Below are 17,922 nucleotides of genomic sequence, written 5' to 3' on the forward strand. Positions count from 1 at the left end.
TATATAGATCAAGTTTGGCTCATGCGCTCGAGCTTGCTCGTAAGTAGATATGATTGACTACATCTTTGATTGGTATGGATAAAGTCAATATTAAAAAGTATGAAACATTTTTTTTTTATGTCAAATGTGGTTGGACTACGTTGCTCGACTGATTTTTATTTGGAAATTTATTAAGAATATTTATGTTAAGTTATATATATTCATTTGTTTATCATATTTATTTATCTATTATAATTTCAATGTTTTTTTTTTTTTTACTTTTTATAGATAATATGTATTTTAAGGCTCCATTTGGGATGTCTCGCTTCTTTTTAAAGCAGCTTCCTAGCATAAAAATCTAGTTCAAGAAAACTTTTACTAGAAAGCCGTTTTAAAGAAAGCAATAGAAAAATGTCCTATGATCTAAGTCTGTCATATAGATATGATTGTAATAAATTTGATGATTTATATGTTGTGATTTTTATCGGGAGATGCTGATAATAATTTTTAATATTTTTATCAGTAAGCTTCATTTGGATAGTATTTTTTGTTGCTTTTTAAAAGAGCTTTTTATTAAAAAAATTTAATTCAAATTTTTTTAATATTAAATTTGATTTAGAAAACGCTAGAAAATTGTCTCAAATGAAGCTTAATTAGCAACCAAAATTAAGTATAGTACAATAGTTAGGAATTGTAAGTAAAAAAAAAAAAATAGTTAGGAATGTAATTGAATTAAGTGCATCATGAACAACTTGATTTCAATTTGATTTTGGTTCGTTTGGGAACAACTTTCTATATGTTTTTAAAATAGCTTTTTAGTATAAATTTTTTGAACTATAATTTTTTGTATTAGAAAATTTTTGTAAAAAAACAGTAAAAAAGTTGTCCAAATGAAGTCTGCTTTTTAAGTTAATAATTAAATAAACTTTGAATTTTTCTAAAACCAAAAGGTTAAATGGATTTAAATTAAAAATAAAAATAAAGTAATAAGATAAAGGGGCATAAAATAAAAATAAAGTAAAACAATTTCTACGATTAAATGGGGCATTTAAATAATTATTAACAAAAAATATTTTTGGAAATAAGCATTTTAGATCTTAAGATTTTGTCTGTGCATTGAGAATGCTATATTATGTGAGAAAAAGTGGCTAGTGATATTAAAATATTGCAAAAGATGTCCTGGAGTATCAAGGGAAGCTCATAATAGTAAAATAGTTGGTGGTGGAATCCTATTAGTGCTGCAAGAAAAATTAAAAATAAGAACTTTGTTATAAAAATTGGTTTTTATTTTAAAAAATTCTGATAATTGGAAATATATAAAGGCTCGTAAGGATGCTAAGAAGCAATATGCATGCAAAGCATTAGCCTTTAGTGATTTATATAATATATAGATACTAAATAGGAGAAAGATATATGTATAAGTAGCCAAACAAAGAGATAGGACGTAGTAAGGATTTAGTTCAAGTGAAGTGTATTAAAGATGAAGATCAAAAAAAATACTTTTCTTAAAAGAATGATATTCACACAAAGATGGATGAGATATTTTGCTAAACTTTTTAATGAAGATTGTTGAAAATAAGATTGATTATGTGACTTTAGCACCCTAAATGAAATAAAAATTTATGTTTTTTATCGGCGTATTAGTAAAACTGAAGTTAAGAGGCTTTAAAGAAAATGAAGGGTGGAAAGCTGTTGGACCTGATGATACTATTCCAATAGGTTGTGGAAATGCTTAGGAGATGAAGGAATTTCATGGCTTCTAACTTTTTAATTACTATTTTGAAGACTAAGAAGATCCAGATGAGTGGAGAATGAGTGCGTTAATTCTTATTTTAAGAATAAAGGTGATGCACAAGATTGTGCGAATTATAAAGCTATTAGTTAATGTGTCATACTTTAAAACTATGGAGCGAGTTATAGAGCATAGGTTGCCAGCGTGATACTAATGTTTCTCAAAATCATTTGGATTCATGCGGGTAGGTCGACTTATGTAAGTCACATTTATTAAGAGTTTGATGGAGAAATATAGAGAAAAATAAGGAAATCTACATATGATATTTATTGATTTAGAAAAGCATATGATAAATGTCAAGAGAAGTAGCTATGGAGAGTTTTGAAAAGAAAGGAGTCAATAATGCTTATATTCAAATCATTAAAGAGGTTTGATGCAGAAATATAGATTGACCAAGTATTTTCCTATTCGTTGGGTTACATCAAGGATCAGCCTTAAGCCCTATCTTTTTGCTTTAGTCATGGATGTTTTCACTAGACATTTGCAAGAGGATGTACCTTTGTGTATGCTTTTTGCTGATGAATTCTTCTTGTGATAAGACTAGAGAGGGAGTTGAAGATAAACTTGAATTATGGAGTCAACTTAGAGTCTAAAGATTTTCGCTTGAGTAATCTAAAACGGATATATGAGTGTAATTTTAGTAGTAATAGACCTATGAGGGATTGTGATTTGGGCGATCAAGTTATTAATAAGAGTAAGTTTTAGATATCTTGGATCTATTGTTCAAAGTGATGAATAAAATAGATGGATATTTATCAGCATAATTCAAGTTGGATGGTTGAAGTGGAGGAATGCATCGGCTTGTTATGTGATAGAAATGTACCCCTCAAACTTACGGGAAAATTCTATAAGATGTTAGTGAGGCTGCAATGCTTTATGGTGCGAATGTTGGCCTTTAAAAGAAGAAGCATAATACTAAGTTAAGGTGGCAGAGATGAGGATGCTCAGGTGGATGAGTGGCTTTGCCCTGAGAGATAGGATACGAAAATGAGCATATACGTAAAAAGGTTGGAGTAGCTCCAGTAGAAGATAAGATTGAGAAAGTCGCCTTAGATGGTTTGGTCACATAAAACGGCGCCTTGCGATGACCCGGTTAGGAGAGTAGAGGATTAGATTTGACTTATATAAAGGGTAGGTAGACCTAAAAAGACTTGGTTAGAAATTATTAGAAATGACCTTTCTTTATAGATTTAAAACGAGTATTTGACTTTTAATAGACACAATGGAGAAAAAGGATTCATGTAGCCGACCCCACGTTGGTGCGGATAAAGGCTTGATGTTGTTGTTGTTGTTAAAATTAATAATTTTTTTAAAATTCACATTTTTTTAAATATTTTTTATTTCTCATTTAATTATTTATTTTATATTATATTATTATTTTTATTAATACAATGTTATATAAGAATAATATTTTCTTTTCTTAAATAAATGACTAGGCTCCTTTGTTTCAAATTCAAAAAATGGAGATAATTAGTTACTAATAGTTGTTTCAATTTTTGTAATTTTTTTAATGAAAAAAAATCTTTCAAGATATTCGACTTGATTTTTGGCTATTATGAGCCTTAAATTCTTGGATGTACTTTAACATTAATGCAATATATAAGTAATTAAAATTATATAAAACTTCAAGTATATCTAAGGGCTTTGATCCCCAATCTTATCACTATTTTATTTAAAATATAATGATAGTTTTCTTCTTTTAAAACTCATAATCATTTTAGTGAATGTGCATGATGCACACATAGAAATCAAAGTGAGGAAGTTGTGTGTGACATGTGCACATGCAGATCAATGTGATTCAACCATGTATAGTGAAAATACGCATATATAAATGTAACAAAGTAGTGCATGACGAGTGAACATACAAGTCGAGATAAGGAAAAATGCTGTTGTCAATGAAGCATGCATGTTAGAATCATTGGAGAGGGAGTTTGATGGTAGCGAAAGTTAGGTTACAAGTTGTTGGCATGATTAGTTTGGATATATTGGGACATCAACAACTAGTGGAGGATGAAGACTGTGGATAACGAGGAGACCAATGTCGACATTTTCAGGTAGGGCACTAAAACATGAAGCAAGGTGTGCAAGCCTACTAATGACAGGGGCCTATGTGACCATTAGAAGTGTGTGCTTATTAGAGCATTTATGATTGTGCAGACTCATGGAGAGCGATAAGCACATGCACAAGCATGTGTGTGGGATGGGGGTTGACAAATCTAGAAGCAAGGATAGTCGTAGGTTTATGCATGTGGCTATGAACAATAAGCTACTCTAGTGTTTAATGACACAACTATTATTAATCATGCATGCGGGTGTACTAACAAGTTTAATGTTAGGGTACATAGATGTAGATGGCTGCATATTATGTATGCATGCTTGGTTATGAGGACATTTGTAATTGTGCATTGTGCACATGCATGCAGGCTATGTATTGCTATACAGATGAGTGCATGGAGTGCATAGGTATGAGGTGATCTGTTGAGCAAAGACAAATCAGGCACGAGGGTTTGCATTCTTCTAACATTCCATGTCTTAGTTTTCAATTTTCAAACATCTTTATTTTTTACTTATATCTTTACTTGCTTGGATGAATTTCTATGTGAACTAATGTTGTTATCGCTCAAGTTGTGTGAATCATATCAATTGTGCTTAAAAATTTTATGTACTCGCACTGTTAATGTTGATTCTTTTTTACCAAGATATGTATTATACTTTTTGCGCGCACTTATGTGGTGCTGTGGTTTTTAGTGATTATATAATTTAATCTTTTACAATAAATTTGATTCACATAATTATGCTCAATAGTTCTATCACTTGCACCATAGTTTTAATCTTATACTCAACACTATTATATGGTTATGTGGTTCTTTTCAAACCGATCAAAGTGAAACCTCCCTCTCGAATCGAGGGCTAAATTTTTAGAGATAAATATGGTGTCAATTTCAGGGAGAGGGAAGCATGAAATTACTATATATATTGTCATGAAATCGAAGCAAGAGTATCGATACTCATAGGATTTGGAACCCTAAATTTATCATCATCTCCTTTGGGACTCTTGCAATCATACCTTTGATTCCCAAACAAATATGCTTTGATTTTCATAAACTAGCATGTTGGAGAAGATAAATCTAATGCTAAGATGATGTGCCCATAAACCTATTTCTAATAAGTCAAGTGCAAGCTGGTTAAGAAGAGATTGCTAAAAGAAATGCTCACCTTAGGCAACTAATGTTTTGTTTGGGACATTTTTTTATTGCTTTATAAATTAGCTTTTTAGTATAAAAGATTTATAATTCAAAACATTGTTGTACTAAAAAGCTACTTTAGAATATAATATAAAAGCTATTCTAAACGAAGCCTAAAATTAGTTGAACTGAAAATTGTGGACGAGAGAAGAAATTGCGAACGTAAAAGATGGTAATTGAGAAAATAACCTAGAGTAATAACACATATATAATACATTATTATTAATTAAATAGTAAAAAATATATATATTTGATCACATTTTAATTAAATATTACATGAGCTACCATCTCATGCACAGACAAAATCTTAAGATCTAAAAAATTATTTCCAAAAATATTTTTGTTAATATCATTTAAATGCCCCCATTTAATCGTAGAAAATTGTTTTACTTTATTTTTTATTTTATGCCCCTTTATCTTATTACTTTATTTTTTATTTTATAATCCATTTAACCTTTGTGGTTTTAGAAAATATTCAAATTTATTTAATTATTAACTTAAAAGGAGCAGACTTCATTTTGGACAACTTTTTTACTGTTTTTTTACAAAAATTTTCTAATACAAAAAATTATAGTTCAAAAAATTTATACTAAAAAGCTATTTTAAAAAACATATAGAAAGTTGTTCCAAACGAAACCAAAATCAAATTGAAATCAAGTTGTTCATGATGCACTTATTCACTTACATTCCTAACTATTTTTTTTTTTTTTACTTACATTCCTAACTATTTTTTTTTTTTTACTTACATTCCTAACTATTGTACTATAAATAGATAAAAATTTCTAAGAGCCAACCCACTTAATTTTGGTTGCTAATTTAAGCTTCATTTGAGACAATTTTCTAGCTGTTTTCTAAATCAATTTTTTAATATAAAAAAAATTTGAATTAATTTTTTTTTAATAAAAAGCTCTTTTAAAAAGCAACAAAAAAATACTATCCCAAATGAAGCTTACTTGATAAAAATATTAAAAATTATTATCAGCATCTCCCGATAAAAATCAACTAACATTAAATCATCAAATTTATGCAATCATATTCATATATGACAGACTTAGGATTCATTTAGGACATTTTTCTTATTGCTTTTCTAAAACGGCTTTCTAGTAAAAGTTTTCTTGAACTAGAATTTTTTATGCTAGGAAGCTGCTTTAAAAAGAAGCGAGACATCCCAAATGGAGCCTTAAAATACATTATTATCTATAAAAAAGTAAAAAAAAAAAAACATTGAAATTATAATAGATAAATAAATATGATAAACAAATGAATATATATAAACTTAACATAAATATCTTAATAAAATTTCCAACAATAAAAATCAGTCGAGCAACGTAGTCCCAACCACATTTGACATTAAAAAAAATGTTTCTATTACTTTTAATATTGACTTTATCCACTACCAAATTCAAAGATGTAGGTCAATCATATCTACTTACGAGCAAGCTCGAGCGCATGAGCCAAACTTGAGTCTATATTAATGTTGCAAATGAACACAATATTAAACAAACTACTTGAGACTCGATTCGATTATAACTCAATCATTATCAATTAATTATCTAATCAAACAAACTTAAATACTTCCATAAATAATAGGTTAATAATGAACAATCTTAAAAAAATTGCTACTCGACTCATTTATGATCATTAACAATAACATTTAAAGTTCATGAATAAATTCCATTAAAACTCAAAATACACTCAATTTCCTAATTAATATTTAATTATCCTAATTATTGATTAATTAGTAATTTATAAATTAATTTTCATCAACTTATGTATATATATGAATTTATCCTAATTATTGAAAATGGTGAAAATGAATAGAGTGTTTAATATTTAAGTGTTCGAGCTTTATTCATTTTCACCAACAAAGCTCGAACAATTTCACAAAAGCTTGAATCAAATTTGAGTCGAGCTCTAACAGGATTTAGTAAATGAGATTGAGTTCAAGCAACATTCAGCTCATCTCGACTTGGCTCGGTACATTTGCATCCCTCCATTAGTCATAAAAAGACAAGTCAAGTTTGAGCTCAAATTCCAGCCTACCATGAGATAGGCAACTTGAACTTAAATAGCCATGACTCAAGCCCAACTTGACTCAGGCTTCGTTTGGGATGACTTTCTTACTGCTTCTTAAATCAATTCTTTAGTAAAAAACTACCTTAAGAAGCAGTAAGAAAGTCATCACAAACGAAGCCTTATTCACACTCCTAGTCAAACTTACATTCATATTATCATAATCTATTTCAAAACATTCTCATGTAATTTATATCAAGATAGCAAAGACAAAACATTCAAAACTAATAAAAATGTAAAAAACACAAATAAAAATCAAACATAGATCAATAATATCATAACAAAGAATTTACATACCATCAAAATTTGAAGGTTTATATCATAGCTTCCAATATTCTATCTGATCATCTGACATGTTCTGTCCATGTCTAACAAATGTTGCAGAAAATATATAGAAACTCCATAACATCATACCAGGAAACCTTTGCAAATGCTAATTAAGTAAAACATCTTCCCCTTAACAAGGGGGATAGTAATTTACTGAATGAACAAGCATATTACAATTATTAGTTCAAGCAAAAATGGAGATGCCAAAAAAAAAAGACCATTTTGCACAAAACTTAAATACTTTACAGGAGCAGAGATAAATGAATAACATAGATTCATAAAAGGTACTCTAATGTGGTTTTTCCTCTTCTTTCTAACTCTACTTACACTTGCAATCACCAGATGACTTAATTATACAACATTCAGATTCACAATATAAGACATGGAGAATAAGGCTTCGTTTGAGACGGTTTTTTTTTTACTTCTTAAAATAGCTTTTAAGTATAAAAATTTTTATTTTTGTATTAAAAAGCTGCTTTATGAAGCAGTAAGAAAGCCGCCCCAAACGAAGCCTAAATTTTGTAATTGTAGCTTACCTGACAAAGGCAAAGGTGTCTCCTTCAATGAAAAATGTAGAAGTAGCTGTAGAGTTTTGGCATTGCTTAAGAGCCAAAGGAACTGTTAAATAAGCTAAAAGCTTAGTCTCCCGGACAGGTGTTAATTAAGCTAGTTTATTCTCCCTGACTGATCAATAAGGGTGCCTACTTGGTCACCGCAAAGAGCTCTCGAAATATTGCTGGGCTCCATAAGATTAAAGAGAACAACTGCAAAAGGACAAAAAATACAATAAGATCATCTATCACATGTTTCCAGTCCATCTAATATATTGCAGAATGGATAAGTTAATGTTAGGGATATTTTTGATAAGATTTAAAGATTTGGATTTTATATCAGTAAATATAAATATTTCACTTTTAGATATGTAATTAAGTAAAATCTCAGTGGTAAGCAAGTAAACCACAAAATTCTTATCTATTTACATATTTAAAATCTAAACATTTATATTTACTTGCATAATTCTCTAGAAATCACATCAAAATATATGCATTAAAATGATATATTTTAGGCGTTGTTTGATTTGCTGAAGAAAGAGTGCAAAGTATTCTAAATGGAGGGAAAACAAAATTTGAATTTTTGGTTTGCTAAAAAAGAAATACAACATAAAATTTTAATGAATTTCTTTTCATTGCCTAGTTCATTTTTTGATGTATTGTACATTCACCCAATTTCAGGGATCAAGTCATCAATAAGAGTATACGTTTTAGATATCTTTGGATTATTGTTTAGAGTGATGGAAAAATAGATGGGGATATTATTAGTAGAATTCAAGTTGGATGGATAAAGTGGAAGAATGCATCGTGCTTGTTGTGTGATAAAAAAAGTACCACTCGGGAAAATTCTATAAGATGATGGTTAGACCTATAAAGCCTTATGGCACAAAATGTTGGCCATTAAAAGAGAAGCATAATATTAAGTTAAGTGTTGCAAAGATGAAGATGCTCAGGTGGATGAGTGGCTTTACTCTTAGAGATCGGATACGAAATAAGCATATACGCGAAAAGGTTGGAGTAGCTCCAGTGATAGATAAGATTAGAGGGAGTCGCCTTAGAAGATTTGGTCACATAAAATGGCGGCCTTCCGATGACCCGGTTGGGAGAGTAGATGTATTAGATTTAAAATATGTTAAGAAAGATAAAGGCATACATAAAAAAACTTGGTTATAAATATTAGAAATGACATTTCTTTATTAGATCTAAATGAGAATTTGACTCTTAATCGGACACAACGGAGAAAAAGTATTCATGTTGCCGACCATACGTAGAGGGATAAAGGCTTGATGTTGATGTTGTGTACATTCACCTAGTTTTGACTGAATTCTTTTTTCACCGTAAGCTAATTGTGTTATCGTTGGCCCCTGCCCGTCGTCGGCCCCCGCTCGTCGTCGGCCGCCCCCATCTACCATAATTACTTGACTTTGCATTGCATTTATTTTACTTCAAGCCAAAGAAAAATAAATAATCTCCTATATTTTTTTACACCCATCCAAATAATTTTAAACATTTCAAATACACTATATTCTTTTTACTTTGCATTTATTTTTTAGCAAATCAAACAACCTCTTAATTTAGTGATTTATGCTATTGGTATTTTTTCCGGTGTGATATTAGTAAATATAAAGATTTAAATAAAATCTCAAAGCTGATGGAAGGAAACCAGGAATGTTGTTTTCTTCACAGAAAGTAACCGCAGTCATGTCCATCGCAGTGAACCCTCTGGAAACCAATTCTCTGAAAGAGAAGTGCTCAAATGCAGAGCTGTTATTTCGGGAATGGCAGTCATAGACACCATCTGTAGTAGTCCCTTTCAACACAGCCTCTGCATTAACTGCAAAATACACAATATTTGGTAAGTAGATTGTGGACAAAGAATACATAAAAAAGTTAAGGGAATCCTGCTTTGTACAAGCTATGGCAACCCACTCTCTGAGGCTCTCAGGGCAGTAGCTGTGTCAGTAGTGAAGAGTGGATTTCCAGTTCCAACGCCAATTCCGCCAAATATAACAATTCTTCCTTTTTCAAGATGGCGGATAGCTCGTCGTCTAATGTATGGTTCGGCAACCTCTTGCATCATGAACGCAGTTTGTACTCGAGTTTCAACGCCAATCTTCTCAAATGACGCCTGGAGCAATAGAGCATTCATGACTGAAGCCATCATTCTGTTAAATTATCAACTATTGAAAGTATTAGCTCAGGTACTTACAGTACATAGACAAATACTCTATATGCGTGATCATACATGTAAAATAAGAAAAATAAGGTAGACTGAATGTCTTTCTCTGTAAACTAAGAATATGCGACCTGTAATCATTTACCATAGTGAACTTGCACAAATAATTTAGAGTCAATTTTATAAGTGGTTCAGCACACATGACCAAGGATAACAATCTATGATGCACATACACGGACACGGCAACACAGATACGACACGACACGGACACGGGACACTTAAGTTATTGTGAAAATATAGGATACGGACACGGGTTGGACACGGTATTATAGTTTTTATATTTAAAAAATAGCGTGTAAAAATTAAATAAGTATAATTTTAAAAATAATTTAAAAATGATAAGTCATTTAATTGAAATTTGTGCTTAAAATGATTAGTATTAGGATGTCGAGAGTCAGGCGTCGATGTCGTTATTAGTCACTCACCGAGAGAGGAGATGAAAATACCTTCACTGTAAAAAAGAAATAAAAATGAGAATATTTGATGATTAGGTATTAAGTGCGGACGTTGATTTGGTGTCGTGGATAAGAAATAAGAAATTTAGTTTAAATCCCGTCAAATACAAGAAATTATATTTTAAAAAATTCATAAATATTTAAGATAGGCGTGTCGGACATGCGTGTCCAATTTGTATTTAATATTTTTTAATCGGACACGAATGTGTCCGACACAAGTCGGAGGAGTGTCGGGCGAGTGTCGTGTCGGATACGGTGTCGGATACTGCACGCCTCTTTGAGGAGAAGTGTCGGTGTATCATAGATAACAGTCAATGTATAGATTAAAAGATAGGAGTTTACATTAATGTTTGCAAAACACACCAAGGACAATTGTCATTTCAGGCCTCGTTTGTTTGGCCGTAATTTCTCCATCTCCGGTTTGAATCGGAGAAAAAATTACTGTTTTTCTGTTTGTTAAGACGGCTTTTCCATTCTTCCGAACCTCCGTATTTCCGCCAATCTGAGAAGAAAAAAATTCTCAGTTTCCTATTCCGGTACTTCCGTTTAAAGTAGCTTTCTACTAGAAATTTTTTATTTTTTATACTAAAAAGCTGCTTTAATAAGCAATGAAAAAGTTGCCCCAAACGAAGCCTAAACCTTTACTAATAAACAATCTTTAAATTTAACGGTTTTACTTTTACAGATTGGTGATCAAGGATAGTTGGGTTAATGTTGATGTTTTATAACTCCACTATTAATACACCCATTGCAAGAGAGGATGAAAATAACATACATGAAATCAAGTGTTAATTGAACTGTAAAGACATCAGCAATAGTTAAAATGATTGAATGTTGAATAATTAAACTTCAATTAAAATATAAATCCAAATTTAAAGGTAAAGCTAATGCAATATGTAATTGTGCATATTATCCATTAAATATTAAGAAATTATACACTATTTTATATTCCAATATAATTAAATTTAAAATAATGGCATACATGATAAAAAAGCTAATTATTCAATAAATAAATCAAAATTAATATTTAAAATTAATCTCATATGTTATGTGTAGTTAGCAATTAAATAAAATAGTGGAATATTAAATAATTATAAATCAATTTAATTATATATGAATTTAAATTTAAAATAATGACACACATGATGTCATAATTAATATTAATTAAGAAAATGTAACTTCCATAATCAATTATGTCATTTCTCCCTGACTAGAAAAGCTAGTCGCTTCATAATGTTGCCACACACTTGCTAGCAGGGCAAATCATATTTCTCTACCGGCCAACCGTCCACCTAGTCAAGTGGAAAAAATATAGTGGATCAAGCAACATACACTGTTGGTTTGCTTCTTGCCCAGGAGGAAAGACAGAAGAGTGACAAGATGTGGCGATCGCAGGATACCCAATGTTACCTCCCAGAGCCATGCACACTATCATGGAATTGCCATTCATGCCAGATAATAATATAATTAATACTTCCTTCTGCTGAACTACAAGCCTTTTTTTTTTCTATTAACCAACATAATGAAATGGTAAACTCATTGAATTTGCTTCCGTGCATTTATATGAGCATCAGATCTCAAAAGCTATTTATGCTCTTGCAACCCTTGTTAAAAGTAACTTAAGCTTCGTTTGAGACGGTTTTTTTACTGCTTCTTGAAGTGATTTTTTAGTAGAAAAATTTTAATATTTATACTAAAAATCTGCTTTAAGAATGGATTCATGTAGCCGATCCCACGTAGTGGGATAAAGGCTTGATGTTGTTGTTGTTGTTGCAAGCCATCTCAAACAAAGTCTTAGACAATCAAGCTGTTTTTAATGCTCTCTAGTTCACTTGCATGACAGAATAAAATATCATTATAAAGCAAACTAAAATGGAAGTAACAACTTTCGGGCAACTTGCTTCAGCTAAAACTAAACACCCAACATCTTTCACATATCTTGTCAAATGATTAAGAGGTATGGTTCCCGTAAAACCATGCATAAATTCATTTTGCTAGTTTCGAATCTACTGACAGTTCCACTCATTTACATGGGTACCTAGATGGTTACTTGTGTAGAATAAAACTTGAAACTACATGCACAAACCTAGAAGTTAAGTAGATATAGTAATAGTTGTATGTGCTCCATGTCACATGCATGCCGAGGAAAGAAGGGTATTACACCAGTATGGTTGTTAGATACTGTCTTCATAGGTTCTCAAGCAGAACTACTAGTACATATCCGTACCTAATTAATGTGCAGCAAGGCAATGTCTTAAAGACAACTCACTGATGAGGACATCGGAGATCAACGATTACGATTTTGAGTTATTTATATGTTTCATGTACTAGTTTATTTTATATAGTTGTTTTTCCATTTATACCCTTACGGGTGGTCATGTAGTATTGTAGCCCGAAGGGCATTTTAGTCTTTTATTTCTTTTCTCTTCTTGAGCCTATTTATAGGCTAGTTATTTTGTATTATGGATGATGATTTAGCAAATGAAAATTTTCTACTTTGATCTCGATACAGTTCAAAGCAAAAACCTTTATCAAATGAGCAATCAATCATATTTTGTGTATGAATGACAAACTAATTATTAATTCAGCGAAAGAACTCCAGAATACTAGTTAAAGCATATAAAAATAAGATCCAAAAAGTACCATCTATATAGAAGACCATACCCGATTTGGTATGTAGTAGCTCTATCTGTGCCAGTAGTAGCCACCCAAGAATTACCACAGAAAAAATTCCGACCACCAACAACAATTGCCACCTATTAATAAATCACAAAGAACAAACATTTATAATCTAAAATATTCTTATTGGATTGCTTTGCATACAGAATTTAAATAAAATATACCTCAACACCAACACGGCTTGCCAAAGAAACCTCCCTAGCAATCAGCATCAGAACCTAACAAAGAATAGTGATTAATTTCAATTACAGAAGCCATGTCATCATTCTCCGACAATTTTGGCTAGACTAAGGCTTCGTTTGGGACGGCTTTTTTATTGCTTTCTAAAACGGAGTTTTAGTACAATTTTTTTTATTTTTGTACTAAAACTCTGTTTTAGAAAACAATAAAAAAGCCGTCCCAAACGAAGCCTAAGGCTTTGTTTGGGACTGCTTTCTTCCTGCTTCTTGAAGTGGTTTTATAAATTTTTGTACTAGAAAGCCACTTTAAGAAGCAGTAAGAAATCCGTCCCAAACGAAGCCTAAACACAAATACAAAATTGATCAACAAGCCAAAACAGTATGGATGGGAGCTCACCTTTGGATCAACATTCTGTGGACCAGTCCCAGCTAAAGTAGAGCCACTAATTTTCAAGACGGTTCTCTTCCATCTAGGATTAGATAGTGATTTCAATTTAAAGCTACCTGTTAAACTAGCCGAAACAGGTGAAGTCACAGGATATCTGCACATGCAATTAACCCAAATTGAGATTAAAATAAAATGCTAACCCATAAGACAATAAGCATTGCCAAAATAAGGAAGAAAAAAGATCTTATTAAGGTAAATCTATTTATATTCATCAATAATTAAGTTCTAACTTACTTCAGGATTGTCTATAATAATACCCTTTCGATCAAATAACCATGACACTCTTTCAAACACTTTCATTAGAGAGTTGAGACTAACAGTAATAAAATTCAAAAACATAAATGAACTAATTAAAAAATAATAGATTTAGAAGATGATCTCCGTTTAACCAGGAATCAGACTGATTTCTTATTACCATCCTAAGGGTACTGATCCCTACAGTTCCATGATTGAAGATTGCTAGACATTCTTCTCCCTCCCTCCCTCCCTCCCTCCCTCTCTCTCTCTCTCTATACATATATATATATATATATATATATAGTACTCTTGTTTGTGTCCTTGATTCGAATTTGGAGAGAAAAGAATGAAGATAGTTTTGCCATGGATATGCACGATATTAATAGATGCTACCTAGGATGGTTCCCTGGGAACCATTGTCACGCCTGCTATTACAAGAGTAATGATAATTGGGAAGTAAATCCCTCTTTGATGTCAAAATCCAGACTAGCAGATCTCATCCTAGATTTCTAGAAGTGTTATTATCTCATTGGATCTCATGTTCCATCGTTGGATCTTATGTGACTTCATGTAGCTGGTGATGCTTCTACCTTTGCTAGCAAGATCTTACCGTGCACGCCGGAGGAGTCCTTTGGACGTTTGCGGAGATTTTAATCTATCTTGAGGGTGTTCCAAATGGCTTCTTCCAATTCTATCTTATTTGGCTTTCAGGGTTAGCTTCTTGATCTTTATTTCACTTTGAGTATAGCTTCCCCCAAAGTAATTGGAGAGGTTATTGGGCTTGTGGAATCGATTATGTTATCACTACAAGGTGTTTCCTAAACATTAGGTCAATTATGTTGTGCACAATTTGGGAAAAAAGAACTATCAAACCTAGCGAGATTCTTTATCCTGTCTTATGTGATTGGAATCCATTTTTCTCTTAATTGACTCAGTTGACTATAAGGCTTAAGAAATAGAGATGAATTTGTTGTACATTAATTTACCCATATTTTGAACCCCATTTCATTTGAACGAGAACAAATGATTTAAAACAAAATAGTTGAAATCTCAATTAATGAATTTGTAAGAACAAGTATTTTCCAAAACCATCGTGTTCGATTTGAAGTGAAGAAATCATTAGAGGCCAAATAGATGTTTCATGATCTCTCTTAAATGTGATAAGAGTATTCCTTCACATGGATATGCATGGAATACCTCCCATGGATAGCTCAGTGATGCCTGATTTCACTATTAACCTCTTTCGGTACTAGTGTTGGTTAATGTGCATCCTAATTATGGACACATATGCACAAGTGATGCAGCTCTTATGGCCTATAAATGATGCTTGGGGCATCCACACCGAGATCTTTTCATTTTTATTATGCTCAAGCTACAACTCAAACTCGTAAAATTATGCTCAAGCTACAACTCAAATTTTATTAATTAATCAAGTTCAAGCTGAAGATAACTCGAGCTCGGCTCTACTCGTTTACACCACTAAGTTATCCCCACCTCGAGATGCTTTAGTAATAATGAATATTGGAGCTAGATCCTTTAGTTGTGCATCCTTTGCCTTCCCTACTATCAAAGACCGAGTTACTTATTTTTCGCCCTCCTCTCCCAAGCCAAGACTCTTTATATCATTCTGGAGGGGCATATCTCCATTTTGAATCTTATTTTCCCCTATATTTTGGTTCATCTTTGTCCTTCTTGACTTAATTGACTTGAAACTTCTCAATTCAAAATGTCGGATTCTCCTGAGTTGGAGGCTCTATCTCCAGTTTTGCTTCAAATTCTTATCCTACCATTGTCCTTTTGTTTTGTCTTTCTAACATTTTCGTTTTATTTCTCGTCGACCTAAATTATTTAACAGATGTATTCAAAATATAAAATTTAAATAACGAAAAATGAAAGACATAATAAAAATGAGTGATGTAAATCTTTTAAATCCCCATTCTTCAAACTTTTATAAATCTTAAGTTTAGTCTAAAACAGAAAGAAATTTGGATTGAAGAAATAAGTAGCATTTGCCGCTCTAAAAATCATTTGGTACGATTTAACCAAAATCCTCGACAAATTTTGCTAAATCTTACAGGTAAACAGCCCAAAGACAACATCTAGAATAAAATCCATGCAGGAAAAGTTATAGGTGTAAAGCAAAGGGACCTCTTCATCTGCCTCTGAGCAGGATTGGTATCAACCAGTGCGGCGGCCTTATCTTCATCTGGAACAATCTTAGAAGAAGAGGAGGAACCGACAACCTGCTCCATCTTCTTGAACCATGGCCAATGGCTAACAGCAAGGTTGCCACTGCTAAGTCGCTGGCATTCCACCTTATAACGCTTCTTAAGGTTATCAACCTTGTTTTTGCACTGCTCCACGGTTTTGCCGGACTTCTGCTTGTCGCATCTCTCGCTCACAGTAGTGGCAACGTCCTCCCAGTCCCTTCCCCTCAAGTTTCCACGGTTAAGCTGTATGTACTTCTCGGTGTACGCATCCAGAAGGCAGCCAATGGCCGAATCGCTCCACTCCTCGCGGTCCTTTCGATAGTCTCCGGAAGAAGTCGGCGCCGCCAAAGCTGACCTAGAAGACCGCTTGTTTCCCATGTTGTAACCGTATGGGGATTCGCCATCGCTGAGTTCGTCCCGGTCCCTGCGCTTCGATTCAGCACGGGAAGCATGGTGGTGCTGCTGCTGTTGCTGGTGGTGAAGGTGGGAGGTAGACGCCGCCGGGTGGGACTTGTTGTTAGGGTTATTATCCCCTTCGGCATCGTCATCCTCGGGAGGCTGTGCCGAATCGAACGGATTTGATCCCGGATCGTCGTCGGCGAAGCAATGGCTGTGCGGGTTCACATCCGTCGGGGCAAAGGCCTCGCCGTAGCCTTCATGATCATCGTCCTGGCCGACGGAGCCTATGGGCACTTTCTTCGAGTTGATGGTGTTGAGGTGAATAGAGCGGGAGTGAAGTGGCACCGACGCCTTGGGGATGTAGCGATGGCTTGAGAAGGAAACAGCGCCTGCTGCCACGGTTGCTGAAGCTTGTTGCTGCTGCTGGGGATGATGATGGTGGGACTGCGCTTCGTCCCCGAGGAGAGCGAAGTCATCGTCGCAGGAGGCCATCGGTGTTGCGGCGGCGTTAGGGTTAGGGTTAGGTCTTCCGGATCAGTGCAGGCGGAAGCAACGCGAGACGGGACGGGAGGCAGACGACGTTAGACACGAGGGGCAATGTCGTCTGCGCAAGTTCAATTAAATGCGTAACGGTGGGTGTTTCCGGTAACCTGTAGGCTACGGAACCGTTACGACGGCTCATGACTCCGTTAAGTAACACCAATTGTAAAATGGAAGAAATCTACTAAGTATTTATTTTTATTAGAGGAATGCATATAAAAATTTATATTGATCATGTAGTGTAGCTCATAATGAATGAAAGTATTTCGAATTGGTTTAAATTCAAATAAATATTCAAATGTTTGTTCGAATGTGATTTGAATCTTATTTGAACATCTCTTCTCTTTTACACACTGTCACTTATATTGATGTCCTAAGCTAACTATAATTGTGAAATCCTATTCTCCTCGTTGATGCCCTCAACAAGCATCCATCGTGAAATCTTATTCTCATTCAAATGCCGCCGCTCCTGTCGATGCCCTCAACGAGTTGTCTTCACAAAGTCAATTTCTCCTTCATATGATGTTATCTTGTTAATGCTCTCAGTGAATTGCTAGTATAAAATTGTATTC

General features: G+C 33.2%; 1 protein-coding gene across 2 annotated transcripts; it reads right to left on the bottom strand.

Annotated features, from left to right (window-relative positions):
* Nucleotides 1–7,526: 7,526 nt before the first annotated feature.
* LOC110103038 lies at nucleotides 7,527–17,557 on the bottom strand. Of its 2 annotated transcripts, XM_020831583.2 has the most exons (7): nucleotides 16,350–17,552; nucleotides 13,914–14,058; nucleotides 13,502–13,555; nucleotides 13,323–13,414; nucleotides 9,897–10,132; nucleotides 9,631–9,801; nucleotides 7,527–8,180 (listed from the first exon to the last, which is right to left on the bottom strand). In XM_020831583.2, the coding sequence occupies exons 1-7, from the start codon at nucleotides 17,300–17,302 to the stop codon at nucleotides 8,083–8,085; spliced, it is 1,749 nt and encodes a 582-aa protein (XP_020687242.1). In that variant the 5' UTR covers nucleotides 17,303–17,552; the 3' UTR covers nucleotides 7,527–8,082. The 2 variants fall into 2 exon arrangements, with proteins under 2 accessions (XP_020687242.1, XP_020687243.1); XM_020831584.2 differs by lacking the exon at nucleotides 7,527–8,180 and having other exon boundaries at nucleotides 9,660–9,801; nucleotides 9,880–10,132; nucleotides 16,350–17,557.
* Nucleotides 17,558–17,922: the final 365 nt, after the last annotated feature.

This window comes from Dendrobium catenatum, unplaced genomic scaffold, assembly GCF_001605985.2.
Source record: "Dendrobium catenatum unplaced genomic scaffold, ASM160598v2 fragScaff_scaffold_223, whole genome shotgun sequence".
NCBI classification, from domain to species: Eukaryota; Viridiplantae; Streptophyta; class Magnoliopsida; order Asparagales; family Orchidaceae; genus Dendrobium; species Dendrobium catenatum.